The following is a 26,703-nucleotide window of genomic DNA, read 5'->3' as shown; positions in this document are numbered from 1 at the left end:
GCAAATTATTAAAATATAATTTATTTAACATCTCCTACAAACAAATTAATAATTTACAACAACCGGTTAAGTAAAAACACTCTTGCAAACTGTACATTGTGAAATCATGTTACATTGCTGTTTATTACTGGTCTGACGAGAAGCCGCAGTGTTTCGAGGAAAGCTTCAGTTTCACAGAGTCCTTTACAAACGGCTCATTTCACATCTGGGAGCAGTGTTGTGTTTTTAGTAATATGTGAATTAAACCAATATATTAACCAATATGAACCGTTTAAAAGCTGATTTGCAACTATTCTTATTTTGTAACCCTGGTGCTCCTTCTCAAATTCAGGGGGAATAAAAAAAAAAAAAACCTTCCTTCCCCTGGCCCCACCTGCTCTATTTAATATCAGCTCTGTCTAATGAATAATTTGTTTATTCAAAGTTGCGAGACTGGAAACTACGAACACTGCACGTGGGTCAGATCTCTGCCGACTGCCTTGCGTCTGAGCTTGAGCTTCCTCCGTGGCGGAACAAAACTAATTACTGGACTGGGCCGCTTTAATTTTAATTAATCACAGTTTAACCAAAGAAAGTCAGTCTCTAAAGCTATAGCATTAAGTGTGGACCTTCGTATGAGACTGAAGATCAGGAATTGCTGTTCGAGGAGTCGACACAGACTGTGAATGAGGTTTCATAGACAAATTTAGGAGACATCAGTATTGGAATCGCGCTTCCTTCTGCTGCCATTTCCAGTCATTTGCCAAGTGTGAAATAAACTGCAATCCAGCGCTAGGCTCAACTGCTCTCGTGGAACGGAAAGGTGATTTTCTCCCGAGGCAAAAGACTGCTTTTCAACAAGCATCGCGAGAATGGGGATGGATCTGCAATTTCAGAGCTAAAGCGAACAATAATCATTTCAAGCAACACAAACAAGTCAATCTCATCATGCAGTCATTTTTAAAACATCCTGGAGGACAAAGGCCATATAAAAAGGGTTTCTTTGCGCACACACAAACGCTACACACCCAGAAAGTGCATCCAGTGAGCGGGGAAGGCACGGGGTGGCTCAGCCGTGCGAGGTGGAGGGGCCCTCCCAGTTCAGGGCCAGAGAGCTGGCAGAGGGTGGCCTCTCTCGACGCGTCTGCCCTGCCATGAAGCGCTTCAGCGTCTCGGACGTCCCGGGCCTGAGCCAGGGCTCCGTGGCCACTGTCTCCAACGAGTACGGCCGCTCCTTGTCCCCAGGGACCTGCTTCAGGAAGTCATCCGAGTCCTCCGCCGAGGCATCTCCTGTGGAAACAGCAGCGAGACACCAGTAACCACTGAGACACTGTCCTGCACAGCAGCACAAATAATCCCTTCCATTTGTCCTACAAGGATGTACTCTGATAAAGATACCCTGTGACATGAAGCTTTAAGGACCTCCTTCTATTGTTGCTCTTTTCTACTCCTCTATCACTAACTGTACAGCCCCGCTCAGTGCGCTCATGTCTTCCCACCGGTTCTCCAGCTCTGGTAGTTGAAGTCCTCCAGGCGCTGGATCCTGCGTGCGTTGCGGTCCCTGAGCTGCTCCACGTTGAGGCTGGACACGGAAGTGCTGTCTGGCTGCAGTGCGGGCTCGCGGGGGTCTCTGGGAGTCTCTTTATTCTGGACACAGACACACAGTGTTTGTTTGTGCAATATGGTGTGTGTGGCTTTTATAAATCATCACAAGCGTTACTTTAAGCAGCAGAAGTGACATCATGGTGAAATGAACTTCACAGATACTTGTGTTTTAGGTTCATCATCTCGAGTGCAGGGTTTTGTTTGTAATCCTTCTAATCGAGGGGAAAGTGCTCTCTGTGAAAATGGCCAGAGGTCTTATAGAAGGTCTGATTTCCTGAGACGTGGAGTTAAAGTGGGCTCTGGGTTCCTTCAAACAACAGTGATATTCTGGGATCCATTAACTTCTAAAACCAACTACAGAGCGAGACAGACGTGCCCAGGGCCCCGTCTCTGCTCGTGTGCTTACAGTGTCGAAGTCCGCCCTCTTGTTCAGTCTCCGGCGCTCCCTGGCCGAGAGGGTTGTGCGGTGCTCGGGGAGCCCTGGGAATGTCTCTCCATTGGCGTCTGCAAGAAAACAAGGTCAAAGCCACTGAAACAACACGGACCTCACAGAGCAAATCCACAGATGGTACAGCTGTGCTTTAAAGCTTGCCATGAATTAATACTTTTTGTTCATATTTAAGGCTTAAGCTAATTAATTATAACAGATTCACTAATTTATGTATAGTTAACCTAAACATGTTGCTGACTTTCATTTACACAATGACTTCCACTTGTGCAACGTCTCAAGTTCATTAGACAAACTATTGAAAGACAGGAGTTATCTTTGTTTCACACATACTTTACAAGCAGTTTCTTTACCCATGTAATAATAAAGATCGTTTTAATATGCAAGGCCTTTCAATCTCCTTTAACGCCAGCTGTAAAACAGTCCTTGATATGTTTACTTGAGTGTTAAGGGACATTTACATTCCCCAGTACTTTACTATCCATTAGAATCGGCTTCATTAATTGGTAGGAGTTTTTGGAACCTGGGATCCCTGGTTTTGTTTGTTCGTGTTTCTGTTCATCCCATGTTTAATAAAGTCATAAGCTCATGAGTATTACTACACCTCCACTAAGCGAAAATTGATAATAAAGGTGGTGTTGTTTCTGAAACACGTCCTACACTGGTCAGACGTTTTGCATCTGAAGCCGTGCTGGCCTGTCCATTTCAGGCTCCTATGTTGGCTGTAATAAGGCAGCCAGCCTCCCACTGCAGCTCCACTCTACCCCACTCCACTCTTCCAGATGTCCTTATTCATGCGTTTTACAGGCCCCCGCTGATTGATTTTAATTTAATCTCTGCTGGTCTCGCTGACCGCACGATGAACAGCATACAGCTGGCACACAATTCAGGTTTTAAATTGCCACCAGCTGGCCTCGACATCGCTGTAGTTGCGCCGTCTCCACGGACAGGCCCTCGGTCTGTGGATCAGCTGTACTGCTCACATTTTCAGCGGCCCAATCCTTGGGAATTCCTGCCAAATTCCCTACACAATTAAGGTCCCAGATAGCAAGCCTCTTCAGCTGTATTGCACCCAAAAGAGTGGCATGACTCCCAAGTCAGCCATTATAAGCGAGTCCTGTGCGTGTTGTCTCAAGATTAGCCGTACTGTCACTGCCTCTCCATGGCCAAGCTCAGCTGTGAGGCTGCTCTCTGATCTCATGTGTGATAAAAGATACACATGGTAAGAAAATCGAATTCAATAAGCACTCACAATTAAATAAAGTCTCACCTATGAAAGCACTCTCAGACTCTAATAAGGACCCTCTCAGGAGCTCTTCTGCAGGGGGCTTTTTCTAGAGGAATAAACGGATCAATAGCAGATATGTTAAATAATTGAGCTGGCCTCCATTTCAGTCAGTAACCATGAAAACTAAATCCCTTCACAGAAGACATGACTGCGTTGCTCACCAGGTGATGGGTTGGTTGCATCACATGTGAAAAGTCAAATTCATCTGGAAAAACAAGCACAAGTTGTTCAAGCAGAGTATTGCAATACATTTTTAGTTTTTCTGTAGAAAGTGTGCTGATGGGTTGTGTTATAACAGGAATACCAATTCTGGTACCAGTCTGGAATTAATGTATTAATATTTGGGAACATTTAATTCCGATGAATGAAGCAACTGTTTTTCCCTAACTTAGCGTGTAATTTGTTTACTTAAGTAGTAACTAGCATGTTTTCCCAAGTCTTTAGTAGACAAGTACGTCCAATAAAACGAACTGTCCTGGCCTCTCCGGGAGCAGGTGCACGGCACTGTGCTGTAGTGCGAAAGGTCCGATGCTTTCAAGGCACATGAATATGAACACTCGTATGACATCTCCTGCATCTACAGCTCAATGCGAACGGCGAGGAGGAGTGCGAGGAGGCGGCCCTCACCGCCTGCAGCCCCTCTCCTGCGCAGGGCGTTGATCCTCCTCTGCTGCTCCCTCAGGAGGGCCCGCTGCTGGATCTCCAGGCTGTGGTCGTCCGCCGGGGGGTCGGGGTACGTCTGGCGCACCTCCTCCCGAGACTCGCTGTCTGCAGCACAGACGCACAGACAGACACTGCAGTCAGTATTCATGTTTAAGATGCACACACATGGTCATGCAGGGAACTCCACATGGATTTTGGCCTCCAGCTTCTAAGCACACGCATGCAGTACAATAAACCTGGCAGCTCAGCCCTGAGGGGGGCAAGCATCTGAGGAGATGGCAAGACAGCTCCCTGTGTGAGACAACAATCTTACTCTGTCTCAGTCTTTCAAGTTGAAGTGCTTGAAACTCCCACAATTAAACCACTTCCCCACCTGGTTTAATTATGACAACACAAATGTTACTGAAATAAAACCCCATTCAGGCTGGATGAATGAATATGCAGAGTTTAAAAATCAAAAGCATTTATTTTTTAATTTTTTTTCCCCACCAGAAGAATTCTTCACAGCAACCCTTCAGATCTGAAGTTTCCTCAAAGAGGGATAGCTTTATTATTCATCGAGTTGCACATAATCATTTTCCTCTGACTAAGCTGCTTGATTAGGCCTATTCTTTTCTATGCTGTCAACTGCAGGAGGCACTTTGCGTGAGCGTCTTCTGAAACAACAACGCGAGAGCAGGACAATTAGCAGGAACTCGCTGTGCCAGCAGCTGTCCCCGAGAGCCGGCTGGGGGGATCAAAGGCCCGACGGGGCTGCTGGTTAAGATTCCGATTATTTTTAGACTATTTACAATCTTCTGTGGACTTTATTTCCATATAATGGTTTTGCTAACTCTGTGCTTTTGGGTTGTTTCACTTCTCATCATGACTTTGCTACAGATTCAAATTGATGGCGATTGTGCCAGCAATACTGCATCTGCAGTTTGTGTTTTTCTCATCCTTGAAATTTGGAAATTCAAGTAACAAACTGAAACTGATGACGTTATTGTCTTTCAGCATTGTTGTCTCTTTCTGTCAGAGCTCTCCAGCTTCTCAAGACCTTAATTAAGTGGTTTGATTACAGTTTGTAAAGTAAAATTATTCACCTTTAATCATGCCAGAATTTGCAATTTTGATCATGTTGAGTGTAGATAACATCTTAACAGGTACCTGCAGCAATCCAGAGTCCAGTAAATGTTTAGGCGTTTTACACAGGGAATAACCATATTACGGAGATGTGCAGATTGCGGTATCTTAAATATTTAAGAGCTGAAACTTGTATTTTCAATTCATCCACCTCTGTATGGGTTAGAAATACTGCAGTCTTTGTGAAATTAAGTTATAATGCATTGTCTCCTAACAAGAAACCAACCAGAAGTCATTTTCAAGGCAGGGTTTTGGACTTTTGACAACTTTATGGGAAATGTCAACGTGGATGTTTGAAAAAAGTTAACCATGCAAGTAGTTAAAGTCAGAGAAGCACAAAAACACTGCTGGCCATATATTCAATTGCAGACTGAAGTATTTCCACAGTGTGGATTGCACCTAAGAGTCGAAGGCTCAATAACAGTAAGTGGGACGGGACCTGTAAGTGGCAGACTGTGAGAGTGCACTCGCCTCTGTATTTGAGCTGGTTGAAGTCCCGGATGTTCTGCATGTTGATGGGCTCCAGGGCTTTGGACGAGGGTCTCCTGACAGGAGCCTGCATGCGGAGTCTGGCCATGTCAAACACGTCCACTGTCCCTCGGTCCCTGCGCCTGTACACAGCAACATGTTACTGCACTACACACACTCCCCGATCCAGCGCCAGGCAAGCTGCTGCTCATCTTATCTCACACGCCCAGGACCCCAGACGCCTTTCACAAACATCTATTATTAACTCGAAAGGAAGGACACATAATACCTAGATAACAGTGATACAGAAACTCTTATTTCTATCTAACAGCCAGCCTATTGTGAGTGTTCAGAGGATCACCATGTTGGACACACTGCATACATAATCTGCTTGTGACCTTTCAGAAACCTGATTAGCAGAGGCTGCTGGGAAGATCCCTGCCCACTTACATTCAACACAGAACATGTGCAGCCTGGTTTTGTTTTTCTCTATGCTTAAAAAGTCTAAAATCTACAATAAACTTGACAGCTGTATTAAATAATTTCAAAGTATTTGGAAGTGTTGAGTAATATGTGAACAGGGTTTCTAACCAAGGATATGGTGTTAGACAACTATTCCTGAAGGTGAGAATCTGTCCTCCAATGGTAATTATACAGTACAATTTCTTTAATTGGAGCACCTTCGGGACTGGGCTGTTGCCGGATAACAACATTTTCTGGTTAGCTGAATTATGCCCAGATATTTTTATTTATTTATTTTAAAAGGACTCAATAGCATAATATAGTAAATAAAATATACTGTTAGTAATGTAATATGGTAAATAAAATAGTCATATGGTGATATGTCTCAAGCTTCTTACAAACGTTTATTTTCTCATTTTAAATGAACGATTTTATGCTCAGCTCCTGTACTCACTGATGGATTATTATAAAAGCCAGAATGCAGGGTTATTGATATTCCACCAAATGCATCCCAGAGCAATAGGCATCACAAATCACAAATGAAGGAAGACCTGGATGCAATCCAGGTGTCTCAGTAGACCGAAGCACTAGCTTTAAGTGTGGTTTCAGGTAAGATCTGTTTCGGGGGGGTGCCACTTTTACAGTGAGTTGAGCTTGCAGGTTAGCCGAGTGCCGGATAACCATGCTTTTACTGTAAACGGTTCAGCCCTTGCGCGAATCCAAGAGTAAGTTTCAACTGTGCAAAGAAACAGCCCGAGAGGACGTGGTCAATGAAAATGGCCCAGAGCAGAGAGGAGCTTTAAACCCACACTGCAGCACACCCTGCTGTCTGATGTCCCCGAGTGCCATGACCCTACCTGGCAGACATAGGGCTGTCCAGGTCCTGGCGGTCGGTGTGCAGGAGCTGCCCCTCCAGCCGGCGCTGCTCGCTGCGCAGCTGCTTCCTCAGAGCCGACAGCTCGCTGATCACCCCCTTCTGGTCCTCTGCTAGGGGAGACCAGGCACACTTTGACACAGTGAAGGAACACACTTGGGGTCTTTGTGCAGGATTTGCCCACTTCTGACGACTGGGAACTGGGAAGCTCGGACAAAAGGTAAATGTCAAGTTTCCTTTATCATATCTGTGTAAGAAGGAATTCTTCCCATTTAATCAGACACAGACACCTGGCATAATGGATTCGATGCTGACTGAGAGTCACTCCGTGCTGGAGGCTCGCATTGCTCAAATTGAATGAGCATAAAATCCCCACATGGGAACAATAGTGTTGAATTGGGCCGACATTAATTCACACCATTTGCAATCATGGTAATAGATTATTCATGGCCCCATTCATGGCCCTCTCAAAGGATCATGTGCGATCTCACTGTTCATTACAGCCGCCCCGTCTTAAAAGGCTTTCTTTCATCTACCTGCCTCAACAATCAGTCTTTATATTCTTTAAATACTACACAACAGACCTGGCTGATTGGGAGAAATTCCAGGCACAGCACGGCTGGACTCCAGCCCACTTCCACATTAGTAGTAATAAGTTCATTCCATAACATCAAACAATCACAAAAGCCACCACATGTCGAAAGTTATGACTTTCTGTGTAATCTGCTCTTGAATTCAAGGATGTGTGTCTCATTGTCCTTCTTCAAAAGCTCTCTCGCTGTCTATCAGTACCCATCCGTAAAGACACGTCTGGAGTCAAGATCAGATCCCTCTGTCTACAGTGCGGCAGGCAAACTACTAAATCAGCTCAATAGGTACCTGCAACTAGGCAAACTGATCAACAGATAACTTCTGTAGCAAAACTCGGGTTCTGGAAAGTGTGGATGGTGTGTACAAAATGCATTAATCATTGCTTTGATGTTTGTGTATACAAGCTCTCTGCTTAAAAAACAAACAAACATGAAGAAGTGCTTTAGTTGGCTGCTAATCCGTTTGTTTAGAGGCGCTAAGAATTTCTCTCTATTCCTGTCCCTGCTTTGGCAGCCGTACCTGCGGCTCGCAGCTGGTTTCTCCTGGCAGGCACCGGGGGAGAGCGCGCCCCTGTCAGCGAGCGCTCCTGGGAACAGAAGGGACACTTTTAGACAGCTTGTTTACACAAACCACGGTTATACAGTATACAGGTGGTAGACGGATATTGTAACTGAATGCACGTCAGGGTTTCCTGCAGAAATGTACATAGGCAAGGCAGTCTGATAATGAACTGTCGAGCGGAGAGGGGGGTGATCACGTATTGTTGAAATACAACACACAGGATTGCAGTCGATCAGACATTAAGCTCTTAAAATAGGATACTGACCACAATCCTGCTAGACAAAGGACCTAATCCCAAAGACTACGTCTGCCCAATAACTTTAGAAAAAAAAAAAAAAAAAAAAGGGTTTCTGTATTTGCCATGCTGTTCCCGAGTATTAGTGGATCGATGGGCCTGGCGCTCTGGCTTACAGTCACAGCAGCCGAGTGGTGGCTGTCCACAGAGAGAGGTCTGGGCGTCGGCTGGGCCCCGGTCATTCTCTTCTGCACTGTGGGAATGGGAGGAGAGGACTGCCGAGGGGTCTGCTGGAGAGACACGGTGCACTCAGTGACAATGAAGTGGAGGATCTCCCTGTTTAGAGACTGTGCAAACTGGGAGGCTACAACTATTGTTTTTCTGGTTTCTTTTCCACATCTAATTCAACAGATACAAAATTAATATTTGTATGAAGTTCTAAATAAATTCCTAATACCACTCTGCACAGCCATACATTTTTATTTCCCCAAAGGTCTAATTTTATAGAAGTTTTATTTCAGGTTATGGGACCTTCCTATCGTTATATAATTGCATAAGTCCACGAACCTCAACAGATTCCCAAGTACAAATGAACAAAACGATAGGGGAGCCCTCTTCACAAACATAAACAAGAGTCAGAAGGTAAGGGACTGAGGTAGGTGCCGTGCGAGAGGCCGTGGTGTCTGACCTCTTGCAGTCTGGCCTGCTTCGCCCTCTCATACTGCAGCCGCTGGGAATCCTTCTCCTTCTCCTCCGCCTCCGCCTCCCGCTTCTTCCTCTCGGACTCCTTCTCCACCTCCTCCGTCTCCCGCTGCTTCCTCTCAGACTCCAAACGCTGCTCCTCTGCCTGGCGGATCAGCTCCTCATCCTTTTGCTTTTTCTGCCGAAGAAGGAGTGAAAAAAAAAAAACTAAAACGTGAACCTCTGGCAAAATAGAACGGAGGTATTACATGACGGAGGGACCTGAGCAGAGAGCGACGGAGTCAGAGGGTGACGTTTGCTGGCCAGTTCCAGCTCTTGATGGGTTAGGACTAAATGGACTTCTCAAATTAAGGAAACTGTCAAGCAGTGAGTTTGCACAGAGAATGAATGCTGAATGGCAAATGTGACTGCTTGTTTCCACATGTATTTACAAACCCCCAAGAAATTAATATATAAGGTATATATAACAGTAGTACTTGGACACTCCTGTGGTGAAGCCTAACCTCCAACTCCTTCCTCTTCTTCCTCTCCAGCTCCTCTTCGTACTCTCTCTGGATCTTGGCTCTCTGCTCCGCCAGGCGCCTCTCCTCCTCCTCCTCTTCCAGCCGCAGTCTCTCACGCTCCTCTGCTTCCTTGCGCCTCTTTTCTTCTATCTGTCAGCAGGAAGAGCTTCACTTAATTTCTCAGTTTAAACTACAGCGGCAACAAAGTTTTGTTTCGCTGTTGTACACAAACTTTGTTCACTATGGTATTTACTGATAATTACTGTTCTGCCCCTTCCTATGGTGGAAAGCCAGGGACAAAGGGGCATAAATGCGATTAAATGATTCCTAGAGTCTTTCATGCGACTGTGATGGCAGGTACCTGCTGTTTGAGGTAGTCCTTGTACTTGTCTTGTTCCTGGAGCTGCTGTGGTGTAGGAACATCCGCAAAAACATTGCCTCGAGCAAAAGGCGAGGTGTGGGCAAAGGAGAAACCTAACGAGACAAACCACCAGTCTCAGATTATAACACTCCTTTAAATAAACCAACCAATACATGACTGCAAACACACAAGCAAGAAAACAATCCATGCACGCTCTCATTGGTGTTGCATGGGCTGCATCCTGCAATTCAATTAAAATGCATTTTCATTCAGAGAGCCGAGGTGCTGATATTCTCCCTCTGTGTGCCTCACCTGAAATCTTGTGTGCGGAGGGAGCTCTGCCGTCATTCCGAGGCGACGGGATATTCCTGCTGATGGGCAGAAGGTCTCTCTTTTCACGGTAGTCCGGGTTCACGTACGCCTCTTCGTTGGATTTGTGCATTTTGTTCAGATCGGCTGGACAGAGACAATCCAGGCATGTTAAACTACAGAATACCAAATCATGAGGACTCTTTTTGAGTGACAATTACAAAGCCATGACCTATCATTCTTAACCAACTGCAGAGCACATTAAAAACACTGCCACAACAGTGAGCCCATTAAATGTGACACTTCTGAACTGGGAGGTAGACATCTTTAGTGCTAGACAGAGCAGAGAGAGGGTGCAAAGCTGAAGAAAGGGAGCAGGAATTGAGCAGATGTGAATCCATGTGCTAAACCATATTGAAGGAGGCCATACTTATGAGGTTTCCACGGTTGTCTTTGAGAGGAGCACCTCCACCTCCTTTTCCCCAGGGGTCATAGGCCTTCATCTCAGCCTCCATCTTGGCGTCATAGCGCTCCTTCTCTTCCTTCTCTCGCCTTTTTCGATCTTGTCTTTCTTGTATCTGAAAAAAAAAAAAAAACAGGGAAGGGGGGAGAACAGCTTTGTAATGTTATGTTCTTCAAATTTAATAAATAAATAACCTCCCTACAGCTGTTTTCATAGAGGATTATAGGAGAAAGCCTGCAGGCAGCAATGGGACCAGCTTTCCATTTCAGATCTAAGGACTCTTAAACTGACACTTTAAATGATATGCATAAAAGAAAACAGTGCTTGGTTTTCTTTTTAATGTACATTGTTTGGTTTTGTCTGGGTTTTTATAATCTGAAAATGTAAATGATCATGATAAATAGTATATGCTTCACTAAATAGATCTGTTTTGATTATTATATAGTCTGGAGATTATCATTCCAGTCTGCTAAACAATGCAAATTAAACATCTGGTACTTTTCTTCAAGCTGGAAGCAACTGCTGTACCTGTTAAAGGATGTTAAAGGTTAAAGATTTGTTCTTGCAGAACATGCATTGTAACTCTCACAATGTTACATAAGGTAGACAAACACCCCCCTGTCCCTTTAATTAGAGACAGTAGCATGGCTAGATAAACCTTACTTTCCATAGTCCTCTAGTTCTCTCTCTCTCCCCCCATTGGCCCTCATTTATCTCATTATCCAATCAAAGCCCCCTGCCCAGGCAGCACCTGTTAGTTGACACAGAGCAGCCATACATAGCTCAAGGTTTCCTTTTCTATATTGTTTTTACATTATATTTGAGCAATCCTATTCATAAGCAACAGTGAACGCACTGTGTAGGTGTGTATTGTTTCGTCTTAGTGTTGAATTCTGTCGAGTGCTGGTTTACAGTTTGTGTGTTGGCCTGCTTGGGATTTGCCTCACAAGTACTGTTTTCATCTCCACTCCTCATACCTGGATTAAATCACCAGAACTATTGCAATGATCTCAAATTTTTATTCCATCTCCTCAACATTCATGGACGTTTTCCCGGGACTTCTACTAGGTGAGATCTCTCCATTCTCTTGACATCGTTTAAATTTTTTATCATTTGCATGGCTTGGACAGTCCATTTTGCCTTTACTTTGTTACTTTACTTCAGCTTGTTTTCAATTGTATTTACTGTACTGTGTGTGCATGCACTTCCATCTCATTCACCCCCATACAAATTCTTCCAATTGTTTTCTACAGGGTGTGTTATAGCGTTGTTAATTTGTTTGTAGTGGGTCTGGAAGGTGACGAGTGTTTTGGGCTCCGGTTTTGGCCCAGAACTTTTTCTCTCTTCCTTTTATATTCCAAATTCTATTTCTACCTTTACCAAGTTCCTTTTTATATATCCTCTCTCCAGAACCTTTACAATTCATATCCCTTCTCTATACTTATCACCTTGTCTGGTAGAGTTTTACTATGCTTTAACCAGGACACTATCAGACTTGCATGGGCCTAACTAGTCGCATGGTCTGCATGTGGATTCACTAAAATAAATCCTCCTGGCTTGAACTCTGTGACTGTCATTCACTTCTGCAGGTCATAACAGGGTCTCTTATTTTAACTCCACAGACATTGCTTTGATGCCTTACCTGTAGTTTCAGTGCCTCCTGGTAATTTAGCACTACGTCTTTTGATGGTTTTGGCTTCTCTGCTGGAAAGATTCCAATCCCTGGTCCATTTGCAGCAGCATTGCTTTGTCCCGGAGCGCTAGACCAATAGGCATCAGAGGAATGTGAACTTACAATTGCTAATGCTTTATAATAACCAAAATGTTTTCCCCCTACATTTAGAATATTCGTCTTCCTTAAAATGGGATGATGATTCTGAGTTACATATATGCTAGGTTACAGTCCTTTTAAAAGCCTGTTATGCGAGGAGAAAAAAAAAAAAAAACATCAATAAAAAATAACCTTGTTCTTAAATTACACACAATGTTCCCGTCTCTCTGTGCCAGTGCACACAATGTAATTGCCAGCACCCACTCAGTGCAGGCCGTGCAGAAGTCAGACTGATGGGTCCCTAGTGTATATCTAATCCATGTCAAGCAGTGAAGTGTAGCAGTGATGGTGACTCAGACGGGTGAGAATGATGCTCTGTATCCCCAAGGAAACATTCTTGACCTCAACTGATCTCATAAAACAGCAACGCAAAGGAGATTTCAGAGCTGCTAGTCTACTACTGGGAGACAGCTCCCCCTGCTGGTAAAGGTAGGAATACATTATAGTAGATGTGTTTTATATTAATACAATTGTAATCCCGTTTTCCTCGAGCACAAGTTCCCCCCGATGTGGATTATGAGGTGAGGACACTTACTGTGGTCGAGGCGCCGGGTGGCTCATCTGGTAGGGCTGTGCTGCTCCAGGGGGGAGGTTGATGTAAGGCATGGGCTGCACACCCAGAGCCCCAGGCCCATCTGTAATCATCAGCACAGAGAGAGCATGGTCACTAGACCTGCCACTGGGAGGGAGCTCTGCACTGGAGAGCTGGCTTCTACCTCCCGATCTCCTCCCCAGCACTGCACTCTCTATTGATTACTTCCAGTGCTATGGACTACTGGCACTCTCCCAAAGCTTTAGCTTGTTGAGATCCTTCCCTGAAGCACTGCTATTGTGGAGCAAGAACAAATTACTCTAAGATGTGTTACTCCTTAGACACACTGAAACAATTATTTATCATGAAGGTTTTAAGGACAGGTTTGCAAATACACCGCACAGAAATAAACATCAAGCTGGTAACTAAATAGTGGTTCAATAAATAGTAATTGTAAGTATCCATCTGGGGATTGCGGTGATTCTGGCGTCTCAGAGGACTCAGCTCTACCTGCCTGACTGTCTAGTCAAGATCCTTTTAAAGTTTAAAAAGGAGAGAAAGTGCTTACAGTAGGCCAGGCTGGGGTCCAGCGGATTCCTCGCCCCATAGTAATAGTAAGCATCATCGTAAGGAGTGCGGTAACTGTCCATCAAAGTAGGTGGTGGGGGAGGCGGCACATTCGAAATTCTGCAAACAACCAGAATGGTAAAACATTTCTTAAAGAGTAATAACAATTTAAAGAGTATTATTCATAGTAATAATGACAATCATATACTTGTAGGCACTATATAAGAAATTCGAACTTTCAACAAAACCCAGGTTATGAATTTTAAAATAAATGCATATGTATATATGTACACACACAAATACCCATGTACATAGGGTCAAATTAAAAAGGGATGGAAGCATGTCATCTTCCTTTGCTTTATAGAAAGTGTCCTTTTATTATTATTTGTATCCAGGATAATCCAAAGGAGTGAACATAATCAAACTCTCTCTGGGAAAAAAAAACAAAAAACTGTTTTGTTGTTATTTTTGAATTATCTTTTCTGAAGTGGCTAACAGTCTGTCATTAAATACATTACCTTGGGACGACAATCTCTCCAAGGGTGCTGGACAGTCCTCTGTGGAAGTCCTCACTGAGAGGAGCGGCGCCAAGCCCAGAGCCCCCCGCCCCCCCGGCTGCCAGAGCAGCGCTGTAGTCCAGAAGCGGAGACTGGAAGGCCACCCTCGGCCTCTCGGGAGGGGCCCTCTCCTCAGGGTCAAGAGAAGCCTTCTCTGGACGAGGTCTCCTGGTCGAGTCCAGCGCGAACCCATCCAGGCCCTGCCCCGGCCGATACGGGACCTCTCTCCTTCTGCTGTCGTAGTCTCGGCTCACGGCGCCGAACTGCTTGATTCGATCTGGCTGTGTGTGTAAGTGAAGCAAGTATTATATGAATAAGTAGTGATATCAAAAAACCTATTTGTAATACTCAGTTCCACATGCAGCTTTCATATTTATAAAAACTTGCCCTTTTTCCCCTAGTAAAGTGTTCTCTCAAAAATGTTGGAAAGTATACCACCTTATTTAAAAAAAATATATTTTATTTTTAATTTTTTTCCTGAGCTAAGGCTATGGTCTTTTAGCTACCTATGCAAACATCGAAATACGTCATCTGCACCATCAGGTTCTCAAATCCCAAACCATAAGGAAATTTATTTCATTATAGAATTTCAATGTTCTGTGAAAAGTATAAAATTAAATCAAGGTGGGACAATCTTCCACCCACTTTTTTTTCCCTTCCTTTACATAATTTTTTATGTTAAATTCTTAAATTACTTTTTCCATATCAGCTTTCCTATATGAGCATGGCTTGTGATTTAACATGTAAAGTTTTTTACAATTGAGATTTTATATATTTAAGACATCTGCCTTTCAGTATTCAGTCACATAGTTAAGTGACACCTTTTGCATATTTTAACTGGTAATTTAACGATTCATTGCCATGCTAAGGCATAGGTATATTACATTACATTAAAACAAGCATTCTCTGTATGCACAGGTGTTACAGCAACCATTACAGCATTTCAATAACACAAAATTATTTCCTTTTCATGGTAGAAGGTCAAATACATGTTTCAGGCTGAAGAGTTAAAAAATCAAAAAAAATGGGAGGAATAAAATTTGAAAAAGCACAACCCACAGCGGAATTAATAACGCTTGACTCGTTGGGTCACAAGGTAAAAAGTATGAAGATTTCCATTCCAAATATATTCTGGGTGACAGCCAGGTGAGAAAAGTGATGAACACTTGTTACAGCAATACTGTATTTGTTACTTTTACGGGTTAAAAGACAATCAGTAAAATCTGTGAATTAGCCAGTTTTGTTTATGCAGTGTTTGTTGTTTAACAAATAAAGAAATCAACAAATCCACAGCAAAAATGAACATTTTTGTGCATGCTTCAAAAGGGAACAGCACAATTCTAACCTTCATTCGTGCACTCAAAGTCACAGCAAGCATGCAGTCAAGAACACATAGGTAGAAGCTTATTTTCTTGGTTAATTTTTTTTTTATGCCTTAATTAACTCACATTTTAATTTATATTTCACCAGTAATGGGTAGATCCTGCCATTCTAAAAAAGCAACTTCTCTAATGTAATAATATGAATGAAAAAAGACTGATATTGCAATGCTCCACTCTCCTCGGTCTAATGATCAGTCAGGACTCGGGTTTTTCACGTTTGGAAGACTGGGACGCTGGCATGACAGCTCAGATAGTGTTATAAGCACTGTGGTAAACAGCATCTGCACTGTGAAATAAACTGTCTTACACATAACCGCACATGATTTATTCAATTCTTCTTGTTTTTATTAAATTTAGAATTCATACTCTGATTCAGACAGATGCCATCTTTAATAATTCTTTTTTTGGACTGACCCATTGGGAAAGATTTTTACAAGACTTGTTTTGAATGGATTACTGCAGAAGTAGCCTGAAGTTATGCAGGTAAACCAATTAATTCTTTCCATCAAACTCCTTGAGGGAACATTTTAAAGGTTCTACGTGAGCTTGAATATTAATGTTTGAAACTATTATGCCTTTTCTATTAAAATAAAGTGGTATTACAAGCAGGCATTTCATGTAAACAACACCCTTTCTCAGAAGATAAATATTTCCTGTTTCTTTCAGCCTCTCCCTTGGCGCAAGCAATTTTCCAGGAGAAAGTTATTTAAAGATATTCAAGTCAGGATTGAAAGATGTCTGACTTCTGTGTGACATCAGTACAGGTTTGTACCTCACATTAACACTTTTCAAATTAAGAACTTTTCTCCTAGTTAAACAAAGATACAGAGAGGGCCTGAGTAAATCTACCCCCAAGTTTGTGAAACAGAGACGCAAAGGCTTTTTTACCTGCTCTTGGTCTTGCTAGGAAAACAAAAGCAAAGTTATCATTAGGAGCTGCTGATCTACAATCACAGTAACATTTCCACAGACAATTTCACAATATCCCCAGAGCAGACTACAGCAGTCAGTGTGATTACAGTGCAGTTACCTGTTTCTCTGGGTCAATGGCTCCAGTAGCAGCAACTCTGAGCTCCAGTTCTTTTTCCCTGAAGACAGGAATAAAAAAAATAAAAAATAAAGCACTCAATAAGTATCTAGAGCATCTGCTTCAAAGGTCATAAGCAATACAATATAGGTTTCAGGACACTGTGGGCCTTGAGGACTGAAGGGCATTCAAGTGTCTGTTCCAAGTTCTCTTTAAATGACTTAATTAACCAAAATATCCGCTTTATTGGCCAGATTTAAATGTTTCCTAGTCCTCGTGTAAGGCTGTTTATGATGTTTATGATTTATTTATATTCAGATTTTTTATTTTCAGTCTTAGGCATAGGAACAACATTGTGAAGCAGTTCAATAGCTTCTTTCTCCCTGAGCACAACAAACCACACCAGAACACTTTGTCTGTCCTGGATCAGTCACTAACACTGACAGATCCTCTGCTATGGACACAAGTCCCAAGGATGTTAAACCAACGCTACCCAGCTCTCACCACTTGAGGCCCAAGTAAACATAACCTACATTTCTGCAAGTAACAGACAAGATAAATACATGACATTAGGTTGTCCCCCCCCTTAGCATTTTTTATACTTACAGCCCACCAGCCCTTTGCTCACACAAATATTGATTTACCCAAAAGAAAAAATGAAACAATGGGGCAAAAATTAAACCTTCTCTTGTTTCGTTGCTGCTCTGCCATCTGTTCCTGCAGCTCTTGTCTGTATCGCTCTTTTCTCCTCTGCATGGCAAGGTCTCCTTCTGCCACTCCTAACACAATTCAAAACATTGATTTCATGTTAAAAAGTACAATGCACATTCAAAGCAGGTTATTTTTCTCCACCATGTTGAACTCCAAACACAATTCAAACAATCATAAAAAAGGACTATGTGGAAAACAATACACTTCCTACAGTGTTTTACCATTAGCTTCAGAACATGAAGAACAAATTCTGTATTGGAGATGAAAGCTTTGACATTTATCTTATTAGTTCATTAAGTATAAACCAAAAGACTATATTCAGGGTTGGCAAACATTTCAAAGCATTGTAACAGAGGAAATTACTACAGAGCCCAGATTTAATCCTGTAAAGAGCATTAAATTAAACAAATGCTTGATTAATTGACAGATTACACTTCCTTTAAAAGCAAATCATGACAATGCCTAGTCAAGAACATTATAATTTAATTGCAGCAAACATTCAATACATTAAAATATAAATGATCTCACCTATCTGCAATCCAGTGGTGAACTCTGGCTCATCTTTATTGGCAGCGGATTTGGATCTTTCACCGGGCCTGAGAGATGCTGGGGGCTGCAGCCTGATTAAACAAATACATTGAAAGAGGAACAAGACATTTTTACATTTTATCAGTCACATACAATGAGAGAAAATACAACTCACTCAGTCACTTTTACAGAGTTCAGGCCTCATTTCTTGTTTCAGGCATGGGGTTTTGGGTTTAGTTTAAAAAAAAAAAAAAAAGTTAAATGGAAACAACATTTTCACATTCATCACAGAATGTGTATACTTTTGGATACGGAAGGTGCATTTATAAGATATTTGAATGTAAACGGTAGTACTTGGGTTTGGATGTGGCTGATAGTGGCCTCCTGTTCAGTCTGTCCTTGTCTTCTTCATAGACAAGGGGAGCATCCATTTCCCTTTTCTCCCTATACAGTCTTAAGAGTCATGGGAAATGCAGTTAGCAGCCTACTTTCCTAATTCAAGACAATACAGCAGTACCTTTTTGTCTAATAAACCATTTAAAACTATTTATAACTATCATTTTCCTTTTCTTTCTAAATGGTTGCCTACAGTACTAATCACAGATTCGCCATTTCAAAAAAGAAATGTAATGTACATTTATGGTGCTAAATGTCTTTCAACTGCACCTGTTTTCATTTCTGTGCACATGATGGGCCATTTCGGGGTAATCATCATACTCATCGACTCTTCTGTCCCTTTGTCGAGGCATGTCTCTAAAAGACAATTACACAAAGACAATATGCTATTACACTTCCCTCTGCATCAACTTGAATCTGTCTCAGATGTGCTGTCTCGGTGTACATTATAAGAACCATAGGTGGCGTTCAAAGTGTTGAAGATGGCCAATCGAAACATTGTCACTACCGTTCAGTCCTGTAGTACAATCTGCGCTGCCGTTTCTCCATGTATCCCTGATCCTCCCTCGGCCTGTGTGCTCTTCTCTCCAGGTATTCAGGTGTCTCCTCACCCGAGTCCAGGTAGTGCCTCTCATCCAGATCGGAGTCGTAGTCCAACCTGACCTGCCGGGGCCTCCTCCCCCGGGGACTGTGGTCTTCCTCTGGCCGCTGGCTCCTGGCCTCCCCCTGCCTTCGGCCCTTCAGCAGCGCCCCTGTGGCCTCGGTGAGGGTGGCTGCGTCTCTCCTTGGAGGCGTGTGATCTCGGGCTGCTGCAGCCCTCGGGGGTCTCGAGCTGGGCTGGGCCACAGAGATCGATGATGCAGGCTGGATTCTGCCTGCAGCAGGGAGCTCGACATCTCTCTCCGGCCCCTGGGGAGTGAAGCACACAGTAAAAGGTGTGGATAAATAGGAATCAATGATTCCTATGATTCTGTGTGTAAAATGTTTTTAATACATGGTTATTTCTAATTACTTCTGACAAACTCACACTATATTTCTAAATGCTATTAAAAATACTACTGAAATGTAACTCTTAAAAGCACATACCCATCATATGCCTTACCTTCTTAATTACACTTACGAATGTAGAAACATTTTACGGAAATTCATTCATCCACAAGGCATTTCTGCAATGTTACAACATTTATTGTAAAACTTGGATAAAGTGGTTTTGTTACATTACCTGTAAAGCATCCCTCGTTTGTTCCCTCACCTTGCTGTGATCCTGTTGTCCCCTGAGAAAATGATTATACTCCCGGTTTCGTTCGCTTCTCAATCGGTCCTGAAATAGATGGCTAGCAGTCATTGGGCCGGATTAAATCAAAACTTTGACCCACCCGCTAATAGAAAACTACAGAACTGTACTCAGTTGCGGCTTCATTTTACGTAAGATGACACTTTCTTCTAATCATATATGTAACCGCTATAATGTACAGGTTTGTAGTTTGCTATTAGCGGGTCAAAATTTTGATTTAATCCGGCCCATTATCTCAAATATTAAGAGAATTGAGCCTGTTACTACAAAACAATAAACAATATAGTTTCCTGCAACTGTACATTTCAGTTTACAAAGTTCCATAAATAATACATAAATGTACGTTAGATCATTCTTACTTTGGAAATACACACATACACTGCAATTAAAGCCTTCCTTAATACAAATCAGAGACTGCTGGTAAATTCGTAACTTATTTAAATAAAATGGCTGGACAAAACCTCTACTTCTCAGTACACAAGAAAGGTCGGTCAGTGAGCACTGAGTAAACCCTTCTCCACTCCAGCAGCTCACTTTGAACTACACAGATATGTACACTTAAACGGTTGCTTAGATACCCCAAGACATTTGCAAGTGGCATATAAGGTTTACTTACTACTCCCCTGACAAACACACCGTATTACACCAAACTACTTTCAGTTAAAACAAACATTTTACATGTCTAACAGTGCCTTCAGATAATATGATTCTGATTATTCTCATATGCCTAGTTATACAGTTCATATTCAGTTCAAGTAAGTCACAGCAGAGTTTAAAATCCACCACACAAAACAAACAATAATCACGTTGGCTGTGCTAATAAAGTAATGTTTTGAAAAGATTGTTACACAAGACTAAGCTGTAGCACGTATTATTATTATTTTAAATTATGAACCACTGTCAGCTTGACCTGGCACAGAAGAGGAAGCACCACAATACAGGCAGCTATTGGAAGCTGACAAAATTAACAGAAGTCAGTACTTAAAAGATTTGGGTCCAGCCTATTATAGGGAGCTAGACAGTGGGGAAACAAGATACAAAAGGTTTAACATCTCCTGTGTCAGGTGAAGGAATCAGAATCCAATCTGTTCTGGTGCTATAAATTCTTCTCATCTACTTAAGAGTATTTCCAATTATACTTGACCTCAAACACAACAACAATTCTCCTGGCTACCTTTGCAGATCTTCTTTCCCCGATGGGTAATGAAAGGCCCTGAGAGTTTAGGTCCGTCTCATCGGTATCTAGGTTCTTTTTCTAAAAATAAAAAATACAAATACAAAATATTTAGCAAACAAAATATGTAATTTAATCTGTGGAAGCATTGTTTGTTTGTGATTAATGGGATATTATAATAATTCTTGTTGGATTTTCATAGCGTAGACTATTATTGTATTAAAATAAGGGACTTACTTATAATTGCTATAAACCTACTGGTAAGGAGTGATTAAATGTTGCAACTCATTGACCAGCTTCAAACTCAAGCCACTAAAACATATGTATTCCCTGCATGCATCACATATAAAAATACATCGTTTTGGGGTATTTCATTGTACAATACTGGTCTAGTAGTCCATTAGGTTGTCCTATTTACACTAGATCTCCATTACATGTTAGCATTGGAAAGGATGCCACAGTTCATTGGTTTGTTTAAGAGGTTTTGAACACTGTTTGCCAATTAAAAGGCATTACACTTTAAAAATGCCTGAAATCCACCATCTGTACATTTCCTATGATCCTTGGCAAACAAGATTCGTTGTGTATCATGTCTTCTGCTATTAAAGGTTTAATTCAAATGTCTAGCAATTCAATTCCTATATGAAATATATTAGCAGTTTCAGCATGCTCATGTTTGCATTTTCTACACTGAACAGGATATGGTCATAGCATTAAATTAAATCAGAGTAAGATTTGTTTTAAACTGCATGCACATTATGCAGTTTACTAAGCGTTTAATTGTTTAATAATCTACAGAAATATTGCTACTGCACAGCAAAATCAGAACAATGCCAAGACTTATCTAAAGGAAAAAAGTAGATTTAAAAAAAAAAAAAAAAAACTAAAGTGTAGATAATTTCCATCTATTTTGATTATGAAATAATTATCTAAAAAAGAAAACAGATCATCTACATATAAGAGCACTATTAAGCAAACTGCTGAAACTATGCTCCTATGGTAACTGCTTAAATGATTAAAAGCCAGCTGGAAAAGACCATGAAAACCCTACCTTTCTTCTGTCTTGAACTAATTGCTGCTAGTTACAAGGAAAATGGTGAAGACAGTAACACTGAGTCAACAAACATAAGAAAAATTGTTATTAAAGTATCATATCTAGAAAGATAAACAAATGACACAACACTGATAATGAAAAACATTATTATTACTCAAATCAGCAGATATAATTTGTTTTGCTTTCAATATTGACAGGTTAGCCAAGGTTACCTGAGCCATATAGCGTCTATAATCATGACGGAGCTCTTGTTTAAGTCTGTGCTTCTTCCTCTCATATTCTTCTCCCAGTGGCAAACTTAAGCCAAAGCTTTCATCTGAAAATAGGAAAAGATATTGTGACTGCTTTCTACAGTTGTGGCAAAAAGCACAATTCATACTAAAGCCTTTCAAGAGAGGGGGGGGGGCACAACAAATGTATCAATACTTTCGTCCGTTGTTGGAATGGATGAGACGGAGAGCACATCAAGTAATATGTTTTTCTGAAAGATACAGTCATTAAAATATTATAAAGTCACATCACATGTGGCAAAAGGAAAGAGTACCTTTGGCTTGGTCAATGTGTGGTTTCTGGGTTGAGGAGTGCTTATGAGGAGGAAGATTTTCCTTAACCTTGGAGTTGTACACATTGTCAGCCTTTGTCTGTAAAATGACATGTCAATCAGTCCTTAGAATAAAATAAGCTTCAAAAGCATTTATTTATGGACTTTCCTAGTAAAATAAAAAAGGCCATATTTGCTATTCCTCAAACTGCAGATCAATGGTAGAAACTTTGATGTGTTCAGCTCAACTTGTGCCATACTGGTATAGTTAGTTTGGAAGTTAATTACACCAATTGATTTTCAGATTAAAACATAAGATTCACTTCAGGTTCTTCAACACAGTTTGACTGAATATTCTCCCAGGTCTAAATCACGGCTCTGTCTTTACTCCACACAGTTCCGGTATAAAATGGCGACCATGAGAGGCTGCTTTGAAGTAGGGTTGAGACTTCTTGTGTAATTCATGATGTCATACAAAATGCAATACAGGGACTCATGTTACAATTTAAAGATAAATCTATCATGAAATGTATTCAAAGCATACATGTTATGCCATTTATTGCTAAAAATCACACTTGTTAATTCTTATAAAAATATTTAGTGGCACACCATGCCTCCTGAATCATGTCAATACACAGGGACAAGATGTAAGCTGAGAACAATCCTTACTACAACATTCCCATCTCATACACATCGATACATGTGCTACAGAATGCTTCAACACTTCAAGGCAGTGGTGAAGTCTGATAAAGATTGCATTTTTGGAGCATCCATGGAAACACTTCACAAAGATGGACAACACGCATATTTACAATAGACAGTAGTAAAAAAAAATACTGGAAAATGCTTGACGCAACGTACATCTAAGAGTCAATCTCAGCATAATGTGCGCTTTCTGTAAGTCAGCCAGGTCACGATACATAGGCAATCATAAAGCGATCATAATGCTGAGGACCAGGAGCTGTATAAATGACTGCATACAGACGGTAAGTCACCGGGAGCTGGCAACTAGGCTGCCAAGATGTGTGGAAAACAGAGGATCAAAGTCAGCTGAAATCTTCTGCACCTCTGACAAAGCGCGAGCCGCGAGGCACCTACATTGATTCTCTCCTCCTGCTGGTGGAGGCCGAGTCCTCAGTTTTATTTAAGGATGTGTATGAGAAGCTGAAGATAGCTTCAACAGACTAGAGTCTCTGACAACCTGTCAGGCTGCAAGTATGAATCAAGGACGTATAATCAACTCATGCTTTCCTGTTTGAATTAACTGGTATGTCTACTGGTTCAGTATCACCCGATACTGTATATATCCTAAAGACAGTATAAGAATTCACAAATCATAGTGCAATTTTCTTTTTATGCCTTGCATATCTACATAAATATATTTTCATCCACAAACAGGGAAACAAAGGCGTCACTACATAGCAGTTTAATCAATTTCAGGATTTACAATATACACACCAGGATAAGACAAGAGTGATACATACTTCATCCTTATCTTACTTTAAGCAAAACTGCAACAGACAAGTTCAGCTTACCTTAAATTGGCTGTTTCCCTGCTTCATGATTATAATCTATGAAAGATCCTACAGCTCATAGAACCTGAAAAGCATTAAATTGCTATGGAATGGGAATCTTTATAGCTTAAAATGTGCCGACATTTACTTGGTATTTAGGCCTACCCTATTCAATTCTGTCACTTTAGAGTTCAGCTTGTTATTCCACAGCAACCAGAAAAGTCCAAACTCAAGGACTGGAAACATTTTCAAATCAAATTAAATAGAATACTTTTATTCAGGAGAGATTTTAACATACCTTTTCCAGATGCTATAGAATAACTGACTACCCGTCTTTGTGAGCACACAAGGAATGTGTAAGACAACATTTACAAATTAATCCCTCTGAAGCATAAAAAAGTAAGAGAAATGCAGAAATGTGAGAGAAATTATGAGTTAAAAACAATACTATATAAAAGATTTCATACATATATTGTGTCACTGTTATTATTACTAGTATATTACAAATTAGATCATTCTGCAAACAAGAACACACAAATAATCTGAGTATAATTAAATCTACTTTAACCCTCAAAAACATATCACTCATACTTCACAAATGTAATGAGCTCCCACAGCTATATGTATGTTGTTGTGGTTTTCTTTTAAAACAGTACAGCATCCCCTCACAAAACAGCAGAGCTTACCCTGATTTCCATATAAGGAGGGTCCTGTTCCAAGCTGGCCTTTTCTTGAGCCACTTTAGCTTTCTGCTCTTCAAGAAAGTTTTCAAGTTCATCATCCATTTTCATTTAACTCCTGTTTCAAAAGCAGAAAAGAAATGTAAATTCAGCTCAACTGGCCAGGTCAAATGATAAATTAATGTTCATGCAATCCTGTCTAAAGTAAGGTATCTTGCCCCTGCACTGGTTAAACAATTTAATAAGAGGTTTGCAGGGAGAGATTTTGTTTCCCCAAAAACACTTTAAAAACAAGTTTAAATAATGTAGTAACCCTAATATTAAAATGTGTACATTTTCCCTTTATGCAGAACATAGTGTGTAGTGAAATGGGCAAATACTCTAATCAGTGCTTACAATGCAACATAACATCCCTAACCCAGCACTTTCACCCATAAGTATGGCTGTAAATAGTTTCTGTACAGAAACACAGTTCACTCCACTTAAACGGGGAGAAGATTTATACAATAGCCTTCCCTTCCACACAGTGAAGCTTCTTGCAGTGCTAAGCAGTATTCTTCCCAATACCCTTTGGATGCATGACTCCAACAAGATGATTAATCCAATTAAAGAAAATGGATGAGTCACTCAAGGTAAGTAGTTTGCAATGTAAATAAGCAATGTACTATAACCCTGCCACTGTTATTGGAAAGAGTGATATAAACTGTACTGCAGTAAATGATGTTCTTGTACACACACATGCACATATTTACACACATATAGATAGATACATCAATAGAATATTAATCACACTGCATTTAATTGATTGATTTAGAGTACACTGACCTCTGTGTGAGTTATAACCCTACAAAGGTTTTTCCTAAAGCTACTACAAACTGCTTTGCCAGCAAATTCATGTTCCAGAAACCAATTTAATCAGTGCATATCATTCTCTTAATGACTCGCAGTTTAAATCTTCAGTGCATCTATTCAGCCCCTCTCCTCCTCACTTAACATGCACATCTCTTACAGAATGTGCTCTTTATCCCTCAGTGTGAACTAAACACACAAGCATGTTGTTTACCAGCTGTTCAGGAGCCTCTGACTGATATATTCGCATAGATGTTGCTAGAAATTGGATTATGCCAATACACCTTACACCCATTCTGTGTGACTTACTAAATACGCAAAAGCAAGCTGGGTTCAATTGCAAAACACAAATAAACGTGTAAAGCGACAGTTCATTGTTCAAAATGTAGGATACTTTGTATATATATATTGACTTCCAATGAGAAATGAAAACCCAAAACGCTGCACTGTCCCTTTAACACTCGTTGTTAGGCAACCACTGTACACAAACGTGTAGGCCAAACTGAAGCCTCTCGTTTCACAACACCTAGCATTTACACTTAAAACAAAGCATATAATTCACAACATTATGGATATCTTCCTTCAAATTCAAAACCATGGCGCCTCTCACTTGCCACTAACTGCGCCTATGAATCCTGTCAGTCTGCAACACAAACCCTGTGTCTGAGCGCAACTGGGCGCCACAGATACGGGGCAATAACGCCTCGACCGGACTGTTACACTCAAACAAAATGCCGTTAATGCAAAATATATATATTTGAATTAGTGTGGAAGCACCAGCGCCGCACAACCACGTCAATTTACCCTGCAATTGGGAGCGGGCAGTGTCCGTGAACAGAAAGTTTATCCTGCCCGTCCACACTGCAGTGCCGCACACTGCATTGAGACAGTTAGCCCGGCGGTGCGGAGGAGCCCGTTTTCCTACCCCGTTCAGAGATGCACCTCCATCAACCGCCCGGCGAGCAGCAGCGACCAGCCCCGGCCCACTCAACGGCAATTAAACAACGACGGCCGACTGCCGCGGCAAAGACACGCCGGCGAGTTCCTCCACAGCCGCCGAGCGCCACGAAATAAGAGTGCGCCCTCTGTGGCCTGGAGGCCCGACGCACTGTAGGTCTCGGTTTTTAGGTGGAATCAAATATAATGCATGTAGCGGTATTTATATATTCCCTATTTTATTGTATTTTATTTTCCTTTTTTAGACAGCAGGTAACAAACAGGTACTTTGATTAATAATATACATTTCACAGCCTTTTCAAAACCTAGACTATATATTATGTATATACATTTCCACACTTGACCAGTAGGTGTCTCTATTCCCTTGAAAACGTCCCCGTATGTCTGAATGCAGCTTGGACTGTACCATTCTAGTGACACGATTAAAAGAAAACTAAAATGAAACAAAAATTATATAATGAGCTCTGTGCAT

General features: G+C 41.4%; 1 protein-coding gene across 7 annotated transcripts; it reads right to left on the bottom strand.

The window, feature by feature from the left end:
• Nucleotide 1: 1 nt before the first annotated feature.
• On the bottom strand, nucleotides 2-26,295 carry cspp1a (centrosome and spindle pole associated protein 1a). Of its 7 annotated transcripts, XM_066720769.1 has the most exons (31): nucleotides 26,200-26,295; nucleotides 24,432-24,543; nucleotides 22,235-22,331; nucleotides 21,903-22,006; nucleotides 20,637-20,717; nucleotides 19,391-19,489; nucleotides 18,677-19,077; nucleotides 18,439-18,525; nucleotides 18,127-18,225; nucleotides 17,773-17,864; nucleotides 17,216-17,312; nucleotides 16,537-16,594; nucleotides 14,086-14,405; nucleotides 13,569-13,687; nucleotides 13,004-13,103; nucleotides 12,280-12,397; nucleotides 10,605-10,752; nucleotides 10,178-10,321; nucleotides 9,866-9,978; nucleotides 9,505-9,654; nucleotides 8,988-9,179; nucleotides 8,476-8,589; nucleotides 8,023-8,089; nucleotides 6,896-7,022; nucleotides 5,580-5,719; nucleotides 3,948-4,088; nucleotides 3,482-3,525; nucleotides 3,303-3,366; nucleotides 1,991-2,088; nucleotides 1,479-1,626; nucleotides 2-1,269 (listed from the first exon to the last, which is right to left on the bottom strand). In XM_066720769.1, the coding sequence occupies exons 2-31, from the start codon at nucleotides 24,534-24,536 to the stop codon at nucleotides 1,049-1,051; spliced, it is 3,888 nt and encodes a 1,295-aa protein (XP_066576866.1). In that variant the 5' UTR covers nucleotides 24,537-24,543; nucleotides 26,200-26,295; the 3' UTR covers nucleotides 2-1,048. The 7 variants fall into 7 exon arrangements, with proteins under 7 accessions (XP_066576866.1, XP_066576859.1, XP_066576815.1 ...); XM_066720762.1 differs by lacking the exons at nucleotides 2-1,269; nucleotides 1,479-1,626; nucleotides 1,991-2,088; ... (1 more) ...; nucleotides 3,482-3,525; nucleotides 3,948-4,088 and adding exons at nucleotides 21,688-21,711; nucleotides 23,767-23,830 and having other exon boundaries at nucleotides 4,809-5,719; nucleotides 6,896-7,025; XM_066720718.1 differs by lacking the exons at nucleotides 2-1,269; nucleotides 1,479-1,626; nucleotides 1,991-2,088; ... (1 more) ...; nucleotides 3,482-3,525; nucleotides 3,948-4,088 and adding an exon at nucleotides 21,688-21,711 and having other exon boundaries at nucleotides 4,809-5,719; nucleotides 6,896-7,025.
• Nucleotides 26,296-26,703: the final 408 nt, after the last annotated feature.

The sequence above is a fragment of the Amia ocellicauda genome, chromosome 2, assembly GCF_036373705.1.
Source record: "Amia ocellicauda isolate fAmiCal2 chromosome 2, fAmiCal2.hap1, whole genome shotgun sequence".
Classification (NCBI taxonomy): Eukaryota; Metazoa; Chordata; class Actinopteri; order Amiiformes; family Amiidae; genus Amia; species Amia ocellicauda.
This window is presented reverse-complemented; position numbering and strand designations above follow the sequence as displayed.

Excerpts from the sequence above, each read along its gene's own strand:
- cspp1a (XM_066720769.1), bottom strand. The coding sequence starts at position 24,536 with ATGAAAATGGATGATGAACTTGAAAACTTTCTTGAAGAGCAGAAAGCT. Across the intron at positions 12,398-13,003 it reads CACCCGGCGCCTCGACCACA|CGCTCCGGGACAAAGCAATG; the intron begins GTAAGTGTCCTC and ends CTATTGGTCTAG. Across the intron at positions 10,322-10,604 it reads CAACCGTGGAAACCTCATAA|CCGATCTGAACAAAATGCAC; the intron begins GTATGGCCTCCT and ends GTCTCTGTCCAG.